Here is an 18306-nt window from a genome sequence, read left to right on the forward strand (position 1 = left end):
TAAAAAATATTTGTTTTTTGACAGTAATATGTACTTTTCTTGGTAACTCCCATATTACTTATTAGACCTTTTTAAACGAATAAAATAATCGAATATTGCAGTATTTTCTATTTTAATGATATATTTAAAATTATAAATTCAATATTTATTATACATTTTAATTCATAATAATTACTATTATAAAATCATAAAGAGTATAGGTGTATTCAATTTAAAAACTCCTAATATATAATACAATATTTTTTCAAGAAACAATCAAAAAATATAATACATTTTATCAACAAAAAAATTTTGAATAACTTTATAAAGATGACATAATACTCGCGGTATGTGTTTCTTTGTCTTACTAACGCATAAAATACCAAATTTTACATATAGAATAATACATTTTACTTTGTTATTATTTTTAATATTTAAATTACCATAACATCCTTTAAAATTTAAATATCAATAAAATGTACGTGATACCCTAGATAATATGCTTTCCTTCAAATTTTTTTATAAATTGTAATTACTATAATAATAAAAATAATTATGTAAAATAGATTATTTTTCAAACTTAAAATTTGGTCTCTTATACGTTAGTAAAACGAAAACAAGAGATTCGAAATTCGTATTTAAAATTAATTATTTCTAAAAATGAATATCATAAATATTTTATAAAAATATGTTAACCAAATATTTATAATTATATTATAAAAAAAATATAAATTTTAAATAGATACTTGAAAACACGAACAATATGATATTTTATTTAGGTTTTTCTTTTGTATAATTCGATATTATATTCGTACCTAATTTAGCTCATTGCCAGCATTTAAACACACTACATATGTAGGTCCTGATCAGGGCTGGATTTAGGAGAGGGCTAAGTGGGCTGTAGCCCCCTACAATTTTTATAATATTTTAATAAAAAAATATATTTTCTTGCTTATGAATAAAAGGCTCCCACAATGCATTCCACTCATGGGCCACCACATACCTAAATCCGCCAATAGTCCTGATAGTACTGCCTTCAACCACCTATTGACTATATAACTCTATGATTATACCATAACTCCCAAAACAAATGTTATTCGATATTAAATTAATTTATAACACTGAGAAACTCTAAGATTAAAGTTTAATAAAGGCGTATTACTATACTATTAAGTAAATGTATATATTATTACCCCAATTTTAATGATAAAAATAAACAAAGATGTGCATATAAACCAAATTAAAAATTATAAAAATTGTTTATTAATATTTTAACTTATTTAACATAACATTTAAAATATTTATCTACATATATGTTATAACCACAGCTATTAATTTTTCAAATTCCTTATAACTCATAGCATATCACAATATATATTCATCATTAGATCATAGGTATTAAATATTTTTTTAGTAATAAATAATGCTAAAATAAAAATATTTTAGATAGGTACACATCTTAGGTTAAAATTGTTTAATCTACGGAAAAACGTACCTATCTATAAAAGTGACAAATATATTTGTTTTATTCCTATGTTTTATTTTTAATTGGTGTCTAAGTATATAGGGACCCAAGGTAAACTTGCATACAGAGAACATGTTATGACAAGTTTACCGTGTTAGGTGACAAGCATTTCAATACCTTATTTTATTGAGTAGAGTATAATATATTTACTATGTTTCATATTATGTTTTTAGAAACATACTAAGTACCTAGACAAATTCAATAGTTATTGATGTTATTACATAACTAAAATTTATTTTATATAATTCAGACCTTAGTTTATATTTTAGATCAAAGGGCACTAACTAAAATTTTTTTCAAACAATATTTTATTTTTTATTACGTATATTATATGACGTAGGTGTTGTTCTTTAGAATAAAGAATATTATTGAACGCCCGACATGGTGATATTAATTGAAAAGCTGATAAAAAAAAATTACTCGTATACTGTCAAAACGGATAGGCGTGCAAAGCAAATAATTCCAGCCTTAATTGCTATGATCCATCAACGTGTATATGACTTTAAAATAACAAAAAACAAACATAGAACAACCTTCAAACAAAACCCAACATCAACATTACAAATATGGCTGTTTATCATTGAGCTAGAAGACCTTTGATACCGGCATTGTACTTAATTGAATTTGAACACTTGAACATGTTTAATTTATCGTTTACTCGAATAATAACAAGGATATTTTTCGTGAATACCGACCTATTTGAAAATACTAGTGCTCACATCAATCAATATGCTCATACATGTATAGTAGATGTATATAATATAATACCTAAAGTATATAACAGAAAAGGTTATAGGGATATTGGCTGATTGCTCAATTGAATACAGTCGGCGTGGGAATTAGGTTACCTATTGAAACAATATGATTACATTTTTTCTATTATTCTATTGTTCTAGTGTAAGAATTTGAACATCTACTTAAAAAGTTATAAATTAAGTTTTATAACTTAACTAATTTAACTACTGTTAAATATCGAAGGCTTGTTGAGTAATTTAAATGTATTTCAAAATAAAATTTGGATATTAGTTTAAACATAATAAGCCACATTATATGATGCAAATACATTGGTACTTCACATACCTAGCTAAAATATCTTAAAGTAACACCTTTTTATTACAATTATTTCTTCATAAGCTTTTAATAATCAGTACTTTTCGAGAAAATATGATAGTATGTTTTAAATATGATCACAACTTATTTTATTTTATTGCCATCTTTTAATATTATTATCATTTATTTATTTGATATTAAATTGTATGATAATAAGCCCCACTAAGAAAATAATATGGGAACTCATGAGTTTTATCTATTACAATTACAATCATATTATACTAAGATCTAACTATCTAAGATCACCAATAATGATAGACAACTAACAAATAAATAACTACATTACTCTTATGATGTTTTTGATTTTGGAAGGAAACATAAAATACTACTTTCGTTTTTATTTAATAAAAAATCTGTTTTACAACATCTATGGTAATTATTAACAAAAAGTGATGGGCATAAACTAGTTAAAAAGTTTGTTGAGCTAAAAAATTGTTTATTTTTATTTTTTTAAATTAACTAGTTAATTAATTTTCTTATTATTTAAATGACTTTACTAATTCATTTGACTTATGAAATTATTTAGCTTTATTTTAATTGATTTCAAAATAATCCATCAAGTTAAACAAAAATGGTTTAAAAATTTTAAGTTTTAAAGATTCTATATACTTGTTTAATATAATTAATAATTATACATGGTCTAATTTTATACAAACATGGAAACCCACAAAAAAATGACGGGAAAATGGTAATTTTTAAGCAAAACCCGTTTTCGATAAAATCAATTTTTGAAATAGCTCAAATAGCTGAAATATAACTCAAAAACTAATCACTATAAATATTTGAATTTTTCACCAAATTTTTATAATAGCGTTATCTATAAACTGAATTTTAACAATATAATGCTTTTTTGAGTTATTTATAGACGACTGGTATTTTTGATTTTTCTAAGCATTTTTTTGAAATAACGATAAAAAAAATTTAAATGCCCAAAAAAACTTGAACACTTAATATAAGGTTTCTTGTGGTTTTTCTTATTGTAATTAAAAAATAATCAAAAATCATTATTCACAATTTTTTTTTTTTTTATAAGCGTTTAAAGTTAAAATTTTAATGAAATACCTATGTTAAAACCGCGAAAATTTGCAAGTAATTTTGTAGTTGAAAATAAAATTCATACAATTTTCAATATTTATATGCAAGGTTAAAAAATTGAACACTAAGTTTTTCATAAGTTTTCCTTTAAATAACTATAAAGAAAATTAGAAGCATCATTATAGGAAAAATGTTATGAGCATCTGAATTTTAAATTTTTACGAAATCGCGTAACAATTTATCCTCAAACGATTTTAAAATATTTGTCATTATTCAAAAAGTATAAGTCGTAGATACTTGAAAATTATTTAGATTGGCATTTTCTTTACATAATTTAATTTTCAAAATAGTTAAAAATGTTCGTTTATTTTTTTTTTATAAATGTCGATTAAATGTTTTTAGCAGAGTAAAAAGACTTGAAAATTTAGTACAAAGTTCCTCATGAATTATCGTAAATCAAAAATTATGAGGATATATAACCACAATTTTTTTTTGTTATAGATTTTAAAGTTCAAATATTGACAAAATTCGTCAAAATCATAAATATTTGCAAACTATGCCGTAGCTAAAAATTAATGAAAAATTTTGTTTAAGTAGCTAAGAATTGAAAATGTATAATACAAGATTTTCAATAAAAATTCTCATGCAAAATAACCATTTATTACTATCAAATAATTTTAGATTTTTGCTATAGTTAAAAATTACTAGTCATACACCAGTAAGTTGTTTAAATTGGTATTTTCTGTACGTAATTGAATTTTGGAGTATTCAAGTCATTAAAACATAAACCACCTTTTTATATAGGCTGATAAATCACCTCCGTTCAGAATCGTTTTTCGTATACCTATCATTGTATTCAAATTTAACACATCCATTATAAGTGACCTACTCTATGTCAAAGATCCACTCGAAACCTACGATACAACAGAGCGGTACCCACTTAATCACCCTTTTTTTATTATTTATATATTGTATATTATCTGGTTGAATTAAGAATATTTTGATTATTATTCATAAAATCTAAATCAATTAAAAACTAATATAGTAATATCTAAAATAATATTTAGTATGTATTATAAATCTTTATCATTTTTTAAATTATAATTTTATTATCACCAAGCTATAAACATACCACCACAAATAATCACGTACCTATCATAAGTAAGTAGACACTGATGCAATTGAATTATACAGTTTTAAAATCGCTATGTACTCTATGCACGTGCTTCAAAGCGCTGCGCTACCTATTTGCACAATCTAACTATTGAATTCTAACCACGATTGATTTAGCAAATAATTTATCTTATGATGTCTGGAAAACAATGGACAATAACAAGTTGGATACTATCATTTTAAATAATATTAATAAGATAATATTTTATTTAGTTTCTTTTTTGTGACTTGTTGTCAAAAATAACGTCATGAAAATAAATATACATTTATATATAATTGCACATTCTCTCATTCTCTAAACACATTGGTGTGAAAGCCTTTTTCTTCTGACCTTTTGGTGACATTTCAATTGCTAATAAAATTTTATTACAGTCTTTAATGTTTTCAGTGTCGTTTGAAAGGGTAGAAAATCAGAAGTCATACACAGAATATCTGTTTGAACAGGATTTGTTGAGGAAATACAATAAATAATTTGTTATAGTAAGAAACTTACAGTGTAAAATATTATATTAAGATATTTATTAAATCTTTGTGTAGAAATTTATAAAGAGTATTCAGTATTATTTTTATCGAAAAATTCATAGCTAACAAAATGTCATTAAAAATATTATACCTAATTAATTAAATACACATAAAATATGTACAATAATTAATTTCATAAATATATAACAAATCAATTAAACAAATTAACCTATTATAAATATTAATTGAAACATTGTATTTCTCTGTTACAAGTAAACTAAAATACTGAATATTTGATTAAACTAATCATTTCATTAAATTGTTAATATACATTTAAGATATAACAAATGTAACAAAAACTCTCTCCTTCTAAAATCACACCTTTAACGCGTATACTAGCTGTTCTTACAGTATTTATAAATTCTTAATATTATAATAAAATAGAATAAAGGTAACGACGAGAGAATAATATTTTGAAGTAGACCCCTAAAGTCATAAATAAAAATCATGTGTCATTGTTTGAGTGTGTGTAACTGTGTAAGTATCGATTCCTAGCGGCAATTTTCTTTATAAGGGCTCAGATAAAAACAAATATTCTCTACATGATTTATAGTTTTTACTTCCTTTCTGTTACAGAAGAAAACAATCTGTTACAGAATAATGTATTTTTCTAACCACCATGCTGATGCAAGCTTAATGTATAATCAAAAATTAACCTATTTATTTGAATAGATCATAAAAACACACAATATTGTTTTAACCACTTACCTGGAATAAGTGAAGATCATTCGATTGCTATAGATTTTTAATTTATTTTTTTTTGTACTTACTGCCAATTAAAGCTGCCTGTGATTCCTTCTCGAAGTCGATCCTTAAGAGATCTTTGCCTTGAAGGTCCTGAACCACCAGTAAACGTAGCCATTCTTTGATTGTTAGATGATGTTTTCACTTGAATTAGAAGATTATATTTAAACTATAATCAAACATAAATATTTAAATTAGTTATTATTTTTCTTTAATTTAATTTATTTTATGAATATACCAAATATTTAAGTACGTTAGTCAAACATATTTTAGATTCTAAGTGGAGCGAGGAATGTATTGGTTTTACAATGATGTTTATTTCTTTTTTATTCTGTAAACACTTTTTATCCCCCTAAACTTGCTCAAAAGTACAAGTGTAGCATATTTTCTGAAAGGTTATGTTCTTGATCTGGTACTTTAAAGAGGTCATTTTTGGACTTTCAAAACGGTACTCGAAATAAAAGCGGTTAGAGGAGAAAAAACGTACGATATCACAATTTTGTAATATTAAATAATTAAGGACGACTAATTTCGACTTTGCTTATCACCATAGAAACGAATAAAATTAAATAAAAAAGATCCCCTCGTCCGCTCAGAATCGTTTTTTTATCGAATGCAATCATTACATTAAAATCGAATACCTACAATAAAATTACACTATCCTGTCCAAGAATCGAAGGGACGATGGACAAACATCCACTACTGAAATGTGCTGACCTACTTTTTTCTATCTTATTTATATTATAGAATGTAAATGTATACAAATTAACAAAAAGTAAAACATTTAAATAAGAAAATATTTCCGTTTTTATAAAATTGAAAAAAATTTTAAAAAACCTAACCCAATTTAGATTTTATACTACAGATTCATAAAATCATTTTATCATAAATTAGGTACCACAGTTGAATATTTGTATAGATATCTGTGACTTGGTATAATATTATATACTAACATATACTTATATTAAACTTTAATTCAGATTATATTTTTTACTTGCCATGTATTATACACTTAAATACCTACATATAAAATTACATGTTGTCATAGATTATATATATATTAAACATTTAATATAACTGAAAAAATAAATAAAATGTAAAAAACTAAACTAAACTAAATATAGTTATGAAGAAAAGAATCGAAATTTTCAAGTAATAAAAAATATTATGAAGGTCGACTGTTGCTTGTGGCTAATATTCTATCTTTTTTATCGAATAGATAGATGTCAACAATCAAATTTTAACTTTTACCCTACACCCACCAATTTCTAAGCCTTTTTACGAGCTGTCGAAAACCGACACTCTAAGAGTGAAGACGGATTTCACGCAACACGAGAGATGTCGTTTGTAATGAGAAAACTTTGACAAATAGTGGATATAATATGTTTGCCAACAGATAAGAGCACATACTATAGAAAATGGCAAAGGTATTTCTGAAGACAAAATAATATCCCAATCCCAACTTATATTCTCTAACAATGTTTAAATTTATTCAAACTATCGTTCACTTCTTATATTTCAATCCATGCTAACGTATAGTAATTATAATTACATAAATTAGCAATTATTTAAAATAACTCAAATCATTTTTATATATTTTATTTAATAAAAGTCGTTAAAGGTATAAAGTATCGTAGATCTTATATGTATCTCATATAGGTACTTGTATCTAGTATTTATAATTTATTATATACTAATTATAAATTAATCTTGTAGTAAGATATTTTTTATGTATCTTATTTAGTCTTTAATAGTCTAAAATATTTTTAAAAAACCTCTTAAAATAATTATAGTTTTAAATTGAATAACTATCGAAAATTCAAAGAATAATCATATCTATATAATTTCATAAAAATCTGTTCTATAAATAAATCCCTTAAATGTTATAAAACCAGAAAACAATTGATATAATAATTATCAATGTGACCAAGTGTCTCTTGAAAAAAACAGTAGAACTTAATCTCACTATTTTACGATATGGATTTCTTTAATAACTTATATACAAGAAAATGAAGTGCATACTGCATATACTTATTCAAAAATATATGCAAATATAATCCATCAAAATTGAAATCAATACATTTTATCGATTATAGCTTCACAAAGTCGTAATATTATATATTTTACAGGGAGGTATAATACGATTTTTACAATTTTCAATATTATTTAATTGCAAATGTCTTATTCGCTAATAATTTGCCTTATAAAACATTTTGGATATAGAAGCTATTATAATCTATAAGTATCTATTCTATTTCATTTATATTAGTATAAAATATTGATTTAGTACGCATTAATAAAAATAATTAAATCATGTTTTTAGTTTACTCAATCACCAGTCACTAATATGGTAAATAACAATTTATGAAAAAGTAATCCATAAGAGATTACCATAGGACTTGAAAATATTGTATTGCACTTGCATAGTTCTCGATAATATATTTTAAAAAAAATATTCTTCAAAATAGAGATCAGCATAAGCGTAAACTGGGGGGGGGGGGGTGGAGAGAGGGGCAACTGCCCCCTTGATATTTTGTAAAATGTATTAATTAGATATATACGGTATGTATACGGTATATCGACATAAAATAAAGTTCGCCCCTACCCCCATAAAAATTTCCCAAATTACGACCATTGAGATTAGTATTTTAAATATCTTTAGACTGGAAATGAAACGCATTAGATGTATTTTCTATACCCAGTATGATTCATCAACTATGATCAATTCCATTTTTTCAATCAATAATAAATGTATTCAAATGTCTAAATATACCACATTCTTAAGTTTTCGATATTACAGTAATAGGAGTTATTCTAAGGTACATAGTACAAACTTTTATTTTTAAATTAAATTATTTTTTACGTATCTTACTTAGTGGATAATTTTTTGAAAATTTTGATACACTTACTTTATTCAAAATTTAAACGGGTAGTTATTAAAATATGTATATTAAGGAAAAATATAGCCTTAAAAATATTAAATAGTTACAACGTTAGATCTAGTATAAATTATACTTGGACCATTTATAAAAATTATAAATATTTATAGATTAATATAAATTATTAAAATTGTACATTTATATACTATTATATACTATAGTATCTCTATATTATCTTCCAAACCCGTTATGAAATTTTTAGAAAAATAATTCACTAAATAATTTTCAGAAGGAAAAAACGTTGTCAAATAACAAGCAAATAATTTTAGTATCAATTCACAATTGAGAACTTACATTGTATTTTACTATAAATTGTAAACAATGGCATATTAACTTCTGTCATTCTACCATAGAAATTATTAGAAATAATGTAAAAAAAGATAATAACTAAAATATATTTATATAAAAGTTTAAAACACTAATAAATATGTATCTATATAATTTTTATATTAATACTTAATCATTTTCAAAATGTCATCAATACCTATTTTAAATTAAGTAAATACTTCTAAAAAAATAAATATATTCAGTTCCTGCAAATAATTCATTTATTTACCCAAAATATTACAACATTATCATTAATTTGTATTAATGAAAAACTATACGCCTATCTTGTTTGAAAAACTTATTTAAAACTACTTCAGTGTGTATTGAATTATTTAAATTGTTAATATCTCTCTCAATATTAAACATGGATAAGGAATTAAGGAACGAAATCTCACCATCGGACGTATTATGGTTATAAAAGAACAGGTTGTTTATCACTTAATCAAACGCATTGATAATTCAATAAAATGATAACAATTAATCATTTCTATTCTACTATAATTTATTACGATAATATTAAGTAAACGGTCCTCAAAATTGATTTTAATATGCTAAAATACATTTAAGTAATTAGGGAACTATGGATAAAACTGTAAGGCTGAGCCCTCTAATTGAACCAATCCTAAGTGCATCGTGTATCATCAGCAATTTTATAATTTTATCATAGAATTATTTTTTTGAAATTTTGAATTATATACAATAAATATGAAAGCGACTGAGACATGTAAACAAGATGATTTTAAGGAGCTTTTATTTGAATTGTAAGTTTTAGGATTTGACAAAAACTAAAATTTAAGAAATTAGAAAGACATAGAAAAATTATGATATATTATTATAATTAAATGCATATTAAACTATTGTGTAATTTTCATTTCATGTGTTTATTAATTATCTATGTATAATTCACTGTGATTAGTAAATTGGTTTTAGTTTTATTTGTATTAGGTATACATAAAATAATGTGCAATAATATCACTCATATATAAACTAAGAATTTAAAAAATAATTTCCTAAAATGTTATGAGGTTTACCCCATATGAATATATTAAAAACATTCCTGCGGGTAAAAAATATTATTATATTATTATTATTATACGATACACAAATAACTATAAGTGGTTATTTAAATATTATTAAAACTACCACCCGGCAGTGAGGGATAGAAGTGTTTATATTTAAACGCCTTGAGTCGTTCTCTTAATTTTCTTTTTTTTTCTTTTACCGATGATATATTTAGTTAATAATAAATTAATTTAACATTTTGAACTAACACACAAATTTGCCATATTCAAACATGTCTGCCTTCTAGTCATAAATACTTCGAATATAACTCTCCATCACGTGAATTGTAAGGAATATAGATAAGTACAATAGATTATGTTTCTATATTACTTAAAAACCGCCTCAATTACCGCCCCTAACCCATCAAACAATCTGTAATTATTGTTTTTTATTTTTATACAATAATCAAATGTAAATATTATTAAAATTTATTAGTGAATTTACTAAAGAATTAATTTAACCTAATTAATAATATAATATTTGTTATTTTACCATTGGATATTAGGTTTTTAAGATATTATATTATTCTTATAATAATTTCAGAAATTATCAATGTTTATTATTGTATAGATGAATTATTTAATATACGTATTTTAAAACTACAATTAAACCTAATTATTTAATTATCACATTCATAAATATAATACATATTACGTCATATTATTAAATAATAAAAAGTACTGATTTTCATTGTTCGTTATGAAAATGGTTTTAATTAAAAATTAGTATCAAGATTAAAAGCTTTAATTTAAATAAATAAATAATTATAATTTATTTTAAATTCAATTTAAAGAATAATATTCTTAGTTTTTAACGTGTGCAATGTAAACAGGGAAGGATGTTCTTTAGTCTCGAGGTATGGACAGAAACAGATAAAACGGCTGACACCATCACCACTACTAATACTATAGCAAGGTCGTTTTTGTTGGTTAATTATCTTCTAGTACAAAAAGTTTTTGGCAAGTCGTTTCTGCTTTTTTAATTAATATTTAAATGAGCCTGTTCGGGTTGAACGTTTTCTGTTTAGTAGTCTATTGTAGCAGACGGTAATCGTAAAGTCAATAATCTCAGTATCAGCTAGGCCAGATTTTAAAAACAATTAAAATTTGTAAATATTTATGTTCATAAATTTAAATAACATGACATTTCTTAAAAATATTATGTAATACATTATTTTACCTTATTCTTCATCATTACATTTTTGCTCCATAAACAATTATCATTATTTTATTGTAATTTAAATAATATTAACTATAAAAACTTCAAAAAAATTCCCCTCGTCCTTAAGTTATAATTTTATTAAGATAATTAATAAAAAGTTCAAAATGTTTAGACTAATTTTAAACTATTTAAATATATCCTATTTACATTGTACTACGGTACCTAAGTTATAATAACAATAATAATATATTAAATTATATGTTATTTGGCAAAATTAGATTATCATACCATATTATTAACATAAAAATCATTGAATTCAAATTTAACAAATCTTTATCCAACCTACCTATAACCTACCTGTTTTTAATGACGAGGTCATCTCAAAGCCTACTATACAGGAAATTGTTTTCCTATATTAATAGTTAATATAATATATAAACATAAGTATGCTAAATATATAGATGTATTTTAATATATTCAACTATTTTATACATGTATGTATTAAAAAGTTATCTTAATTATTTTAAAATCTTTCTAAAAAAAAATTGTATAGGGTAAAATATGAAAAATAATTTCCTCTAGTCCAACAAAAAAATTACACATTACTCATGCCCAATTTTACTCTAGTATTGTATATCTCTTATCCGTTATAACTTCCTTTAAAAACTGGACGAGTATTTTGTCAGTATTTTCAATAATCTTATAAAATTGTTTTTACCGAAAAAACTCAGAGTTAAAATAGATGATTCTTATAATGAAACTCCAAACATATATTGTGGAGTGATGATAATTATCAAGTCATGATTTAAGTCCCCTTTTATTCATAATTTTTAAAAATGATCTTGTAAAAATATAAACAAATAATAAACCAAATTATTTAGTTTTGCCGATAATACTGCTATATTAATATTTAACCAAACAAATAATTAATAACTTATTTTATAAACCGCAATAATCTAATAAAATGTTAAAGACTGTCTTTAATTGGTTCTGTCTTCTCTGAGAACAATTTAAAATTGAATTTATTAAAATCTAAATTAATTCATTTTAAATTAAAATCATTCAATATTTAAATTAATCATAAAAAATTAATTATTAATTAATAATTAACTTTCTATTCATTAAAATATATATCTGACTTAGATTGCTCATACTGTTCAAAACATATAAATCTCGAAGAAGTACATAAAATAAAATATATTGGTTTAGTTTTTGACTATAAATTAAAATAGGATAGACATATACAGTTAATTAATAATACTTAACGTATATTATTTTATATTTTTAAAGTAGCTGAATATATATTCAGTTGCTCCTATAAAATAATTATCTATTTAGGCAATTAGCCTTAACTCAATCTTTTTAATATTATGGTTAATCAATTTGGAAAAGAAATTTTAATCATCATTTAAATAGACTAAATGTTACTATAAATTGTATCATAAAATATTTATTGAATTTATCTATTTTAACTAACCCTACAATAATTATAAGGGCAAAAGGCACTTAATATGAATAATTTTAAATTTATTTATAATTTCTCCATTTTGATCTAGTTATTCTAATTATAAAAGCACAAAAATATAATTCCTTTTTTTTATCATTAACATAAAACCAAATTCAAACAAAATATCCATTTTGACAAAAATTTGTACACATACTATATGTCAACTCAGTCTGAATTTATATACTTCATTTAATACAAATATATTTAATTTTAATAATTTTATTTTTTTTTTAGAAATATAATATTAAACATTATTTGGCTAGTACTTAAAATATATAGTTATTTAAAAACGACACTTCATTCATTTTTCTTTGTTTAACTTTATTATATTTACTCTATTTACTCTATACTAATTTACTTCGCTCATCTAAATTTATAACTTATCTAGTCATAAGCTACTCTTCTAATTTTACACTGTTATATATCAAAATACTCGGAAAAATATTCTCTTTTGAAAATTTATGCTATTATTCAAAAAAAGTAAAACTTAAAAAGTTATAACAATAAAAAATATTAAGATATATTTTTTTATTTTGACTGAAATTATGAAAAAAAAAAATTCTAAAATGTCAATAGATTTTGAAATAATGAGTATTGTTCAATAAAACAACGACCGAGTATTAAATACTAATATTTAGCAATTATAATAGATTTTTTGATTTTGTAATAAAAACTATTATTATCATTATAATAATATCAAATTTAGATTGTAAACAGAGTGGTAAGGGTAACTGTATTGATGATTTTATAATAATATGTTCATGATTATACGATAAATAGTCAATAAAATGCTTCAATTTTCAACTTAGAAGATTATTTTAGGTAACAAATTGAATAGTGTGTACCTACTTAAAATTATAAATTTTTTATAATCGGTAAAAATATAAAAAAAAAAAACATGAAGGAAAACGGGATATTTTATGCAAAACAAATTTTTAACAAAATTGATTTTGTTTTTTTTTCTTTTTTGTATGACTTGAAACAAAAAACCCAAATACTTGAAATTTTCACCAAAAATTTATATTTACGACAACATTTTTTTACTATTTTTAGCTTTTGATAGACATAAGACATTTTTAATTTATTTTCGTTTTTTTATTAAATGTCCATTAAAAGTTTTATTCACTGGGTAAATAGGTATACTTGAATAGCTTTTTATGAGTTCTTAATTTCTTTTTCAAAAACAAAATATCAAAATAAATTCACAGTATATTTTATAAACATTTTAAATTAGAATTTTGACACAAATCGTAAAAATCACGAAAATTAGTAAATTATTTTATAGTTAGAAGTGCATATAAATTTTTGTTTTAATAGGTACTTTAGATTTTAAAATTGAGTAAAAGGTCCTTTATACATTTTTTAACCTATAAATTTATTAATATTCTACCAAAACGACAAATTAATTTTTATGAGCATTTCAAATTAAAATTGTTGATGTTTTATTATTATATATTTATGGAAAAAAATAACAATAAATTAACACTTGACATTTTCACTCATTTTGATCTACTTATTGTTTGACAAATTTTCAATTTTTAGGTTTTTTTTTTTATATAAATGTCGATGAAAATTTATTTACTGGGGCAAAATTCTTGAATATTTTATATAAGATTCCACAAAACTTGTTTTCATGTTTGTATTTAAATATTAAAAACACATAGGCACAATTTTTTTTATATGCATTTGAATTTAGAATTTTGACTAAATTCGTCGAAATCGCAAAAAGTTGAAAACTATTTTGTAATTAGAAATCCGCGAAACTTTTTTTATATATATAATATAAGTTTTGAAAATTCAATATAAAAATTCTTAAAAGTAATTTATACTATAACCATAAAATCTAAAAAAATATGTATAGAGTATAGACAATTATTTGTTGTAGACATTTTAAGTTCATATTAGTACAAAATTACTTATTTAAACGATAAATAACGATGTTGATTATTTTGTTACAATTTAAAAACATCTGTAACCTTGTGAGAACTTAAAACTTTTACATTTATTATATTATTATGAATTTTACTCTACGTAATGGTCGTAATGACATTTTAAAATATTATCTATTAACTATTTATACTTTAAATCTATTTTTACTGTTTTACTGTACTTACTATTTACAGAAAGATGTTATTCAATTTTGAATTATATAGTTAATATAACATTATATAAATATATGTTATTATAATAATTAAATTAATTATATATAATATAATAAATGCAATATTTTTTAGGAAAAAATTATATCAACGTAATTTCAATACTAAAAATAAAATAAATGACTTACTAAATATACTTAATATACCTATACATATGCTGAAAGACCGTCTCAGCTCAGAATTGTTTTTCGTATACAATGATATATTATCATTGGATTCAAATTTAACACACCCTAAATAGTGACCCAGTTGACACTTACAGTAAAGCAAGCAGTATCCACTTGTCTATCAGATTTTTTTTAAAAATTACCATTTATTGCAAAATGTTTATTTTCTTAGACCTGCATTTACATTAAACATTAGTTCGTAGCTTTTTATAGTTTATATTTGTTATGTTATGACCTATGGGGTCTTTTTTTATATAAATCAATTAAAAAATAGCTCCTAATAAATTTTTAAACATTATAAACATTCATAATTTACCATATACTTATTATACTTTGATATGTCAAATTATCAATGTTCTCTTTTGGTATGTTTACGATAATAAATATTATATTGAACCATAATAATATCTATAAATTATTAAAGATATGTATAATAATCAAAGCATAGCTATAAAAAAATGTTTTTAATATTTATTTAAATTTAACATTTATAAACATTCAGGAATTTGATATATTTCATAATATATTATTTTCAGATTGTCTATATCAAATTTTAACTAAATGAAACAAGTTTTTTAATTTTTATAAAGAATACTAAACAATACGATATATTGTATAATATAATATATCTGAAGAATGTATGGCATATTTAAAAACTCTCTCCACTAAATTTCGTATTTTAAATTAAATTTGAATATTCTAAGTTATGTACGTCAATAATTTCAACACAGAGAGCAAAATAATATAATATTATAATGAAACACGATTTTGACGTTTTGAATATAGTTAAATTAAAATGTATAATAAGTATTATAAAAGATAAAACACTTAATTATTAAATATTAATATTTGTACTAAATATAATAGTACATTCATGTTTTTATTTGAATATTAAGAAATATATACTAAAAATTTAAAATTTAAAAATAATTATATTATAAACAAATAAATAATAGTTTTTCACTAATCCATTCAAAAGAAAATGTGAATATCTAACATTCTTTAAATATTGTTTATTTGTGTATACATTAAAGTTGGCATTCAATTAAAAAATGTATTTATACTCTCGAATATAAGTAATATTTATACCTACCTACCTATCAAGTAATTAACTTTACGTACCTATATTATTCAACTACATTTATCAAGTTAAAATATTGTGTTTATAAAAAACAAGCTATTTTTATTTAAATCATAAGGTAATTAACTAAAATTCTATAATAAATTTATAAGAACGACAACACAATATTAATAATTTTTTTTTTTTAATTTGTAAGGAATTTCCGAATCTCGTTGAATAGTAATTTAGGTATTATTTAATTTTGGATAATTTATATAAGTAGGTAATAAAATAAAATGAAATACAACACTTCTAACCTTAAATTATAAGGATCATAAAGAATTTTATAAAACTGGAAAAAAATCATTTAAAAAAAAAACGAAACCTTATTTTAGTGACAGTATTTTAAGCCTAAACTAATAATATACAATACATTATAATACCTATATTTTATATACCTATACAGCGAATAGATGGACAATCTAAAACAGTCAAATACCATTAATTTATAAAAAAAAAACGTCAACAATTAAATAAAATCTATTCTAAAAATTCTAATTTCCCACTGATGAATACAAAAAATTTGAAACAAAATTTTTTTTTTTAATGACTTCCCACATCAAAGTACTATGGTACCTGATATTATAGTCTTACGAATCATGTCCCGTCGTGCTGGTGTACGGCGGACTTCGCGTGACGTTCACGATTCGGTGTCCGGATGGAAACTGCGGCGGCCCCTTTAGGAGGGTAAGACGTGCTGGAAAAATCGGGACACGAAGGGGTAACAACTTTTGTATCCGGTGGTGACCGGGTTTCCCGCACGTAGCGCCCGCGTAGTTCGCTTGCTATACACACTCACCGACATTTTGTTTCCCTTCGTCCTTTCTATTTAATGTTGTGCTCTAGTACACGAGATGGGCGATGTAATGCAATATATTATTTACCTACATTTCATACCTACGTATAATTACATACACTTTATAAGTTATCTTAAAGCGTTTGTCCCATTTTTAGCTTTATTACTAATTACATTTATCAAAATATGATTTAGGGGCCATGGTTTTTTGATTTATTATTCATAGGCAGGTACCTACCTACATATATATGTAATTCCATTACATCGATTCACAAACTCAAAACAAAAATTTTCACATTTATTGTTTTTGCAATACTTCTTAAACCCCAAGGTGATCAATATAGCCATATAGGTATGACTATTGTACGTAGATCTCATTAATGTTAGTACATAAAAATTTAATTAGTTATTTACATTAAATGTTCAAACTACTTACAAATTAAAATAGATAGGTATGTAAGTAAGTCTTTAAGAGACGTTATGTTATATTCGTATGTGTTCTCTCAATCTTACTGATGCATATACGATAACAAAATATTAGGTATCATTCAGCAAAATCTGTTTTACTCTGTTATTCTTAATATTACAGTAAAAAAAAAAAAATTGCCTACAGAGTATTGAATTCCCTTTAAAAAAATTTCGGTAACCACTGATATCAAATATGGTACCTACTTAATGTTATAAGCTTAGGCTAGGTTATAGTTACTTAATTTAATTTAATTTTTATCTATTCCTCATTAATATTGTTAATTTCTTCAAAAATATAATGAGCCACACATGAATAGGTTCGTTTATTGTGTACATAAAAAATATATGTGTAGGTACTACTTTACTTGTTAATATTATTAAATTATGAATTAATTATAATAACCTACTTACTTTGGTACCACGACTACGGCAGCAGTAGGTATTTGTACATCGCATTCATTTGGTGATTTGTCGTCGTTTAATTCAGACATCAATCGACAAACTATTTACTT

The 18306-nt window shown here is 23.1% G+C and overlaps 1 protein-coding gene across 1 annotated transcript in view; it reads right to left on the minus strand.

The window, feature by feature from the left end:
* LOC114132669 (oxidation resistance protein 1) overlaps positions 1 to 17200 on the minus strand; it is a 161606-nt gene extending 144406 nt beyond the window's left edge. The window contains exons 1-2 of the mRNA XM_027998188.2: positions 17107 to 17200; positions 6115 to 6257 (exon numbers count right to left, since the gene is read on the minus strand). Coding sequence (XP_027853989.1) covers positions 6115 to 6206 — 92 coding nt within the window. The 5' untranslated portion in view covers positions 6207 to 6257; positions 17107 to 17200. The remainder of the gene's footprint in view (positions 1 to 6114; positions 6258 to 17106) is intronic.
* Positions 17201 to 18306: the final 1106 nt, after the last annotated feature.

The sequence above is a fragment of the Aphis gossypii genome, chromosome 2 (genome assembly GCF_020184175.1).
Source record: "Aphis gossypii isolate Hap1 chromosome 2, ASM2018417v2, whole genome shotgun sequence".
NCBI classification, from domain to species: domain Eukaryota; kingdom Metazoa; phylum Arthropoda; class Insecta; order Hemiptera; family Aphididae; genus Aphis; species Aphis gossypii.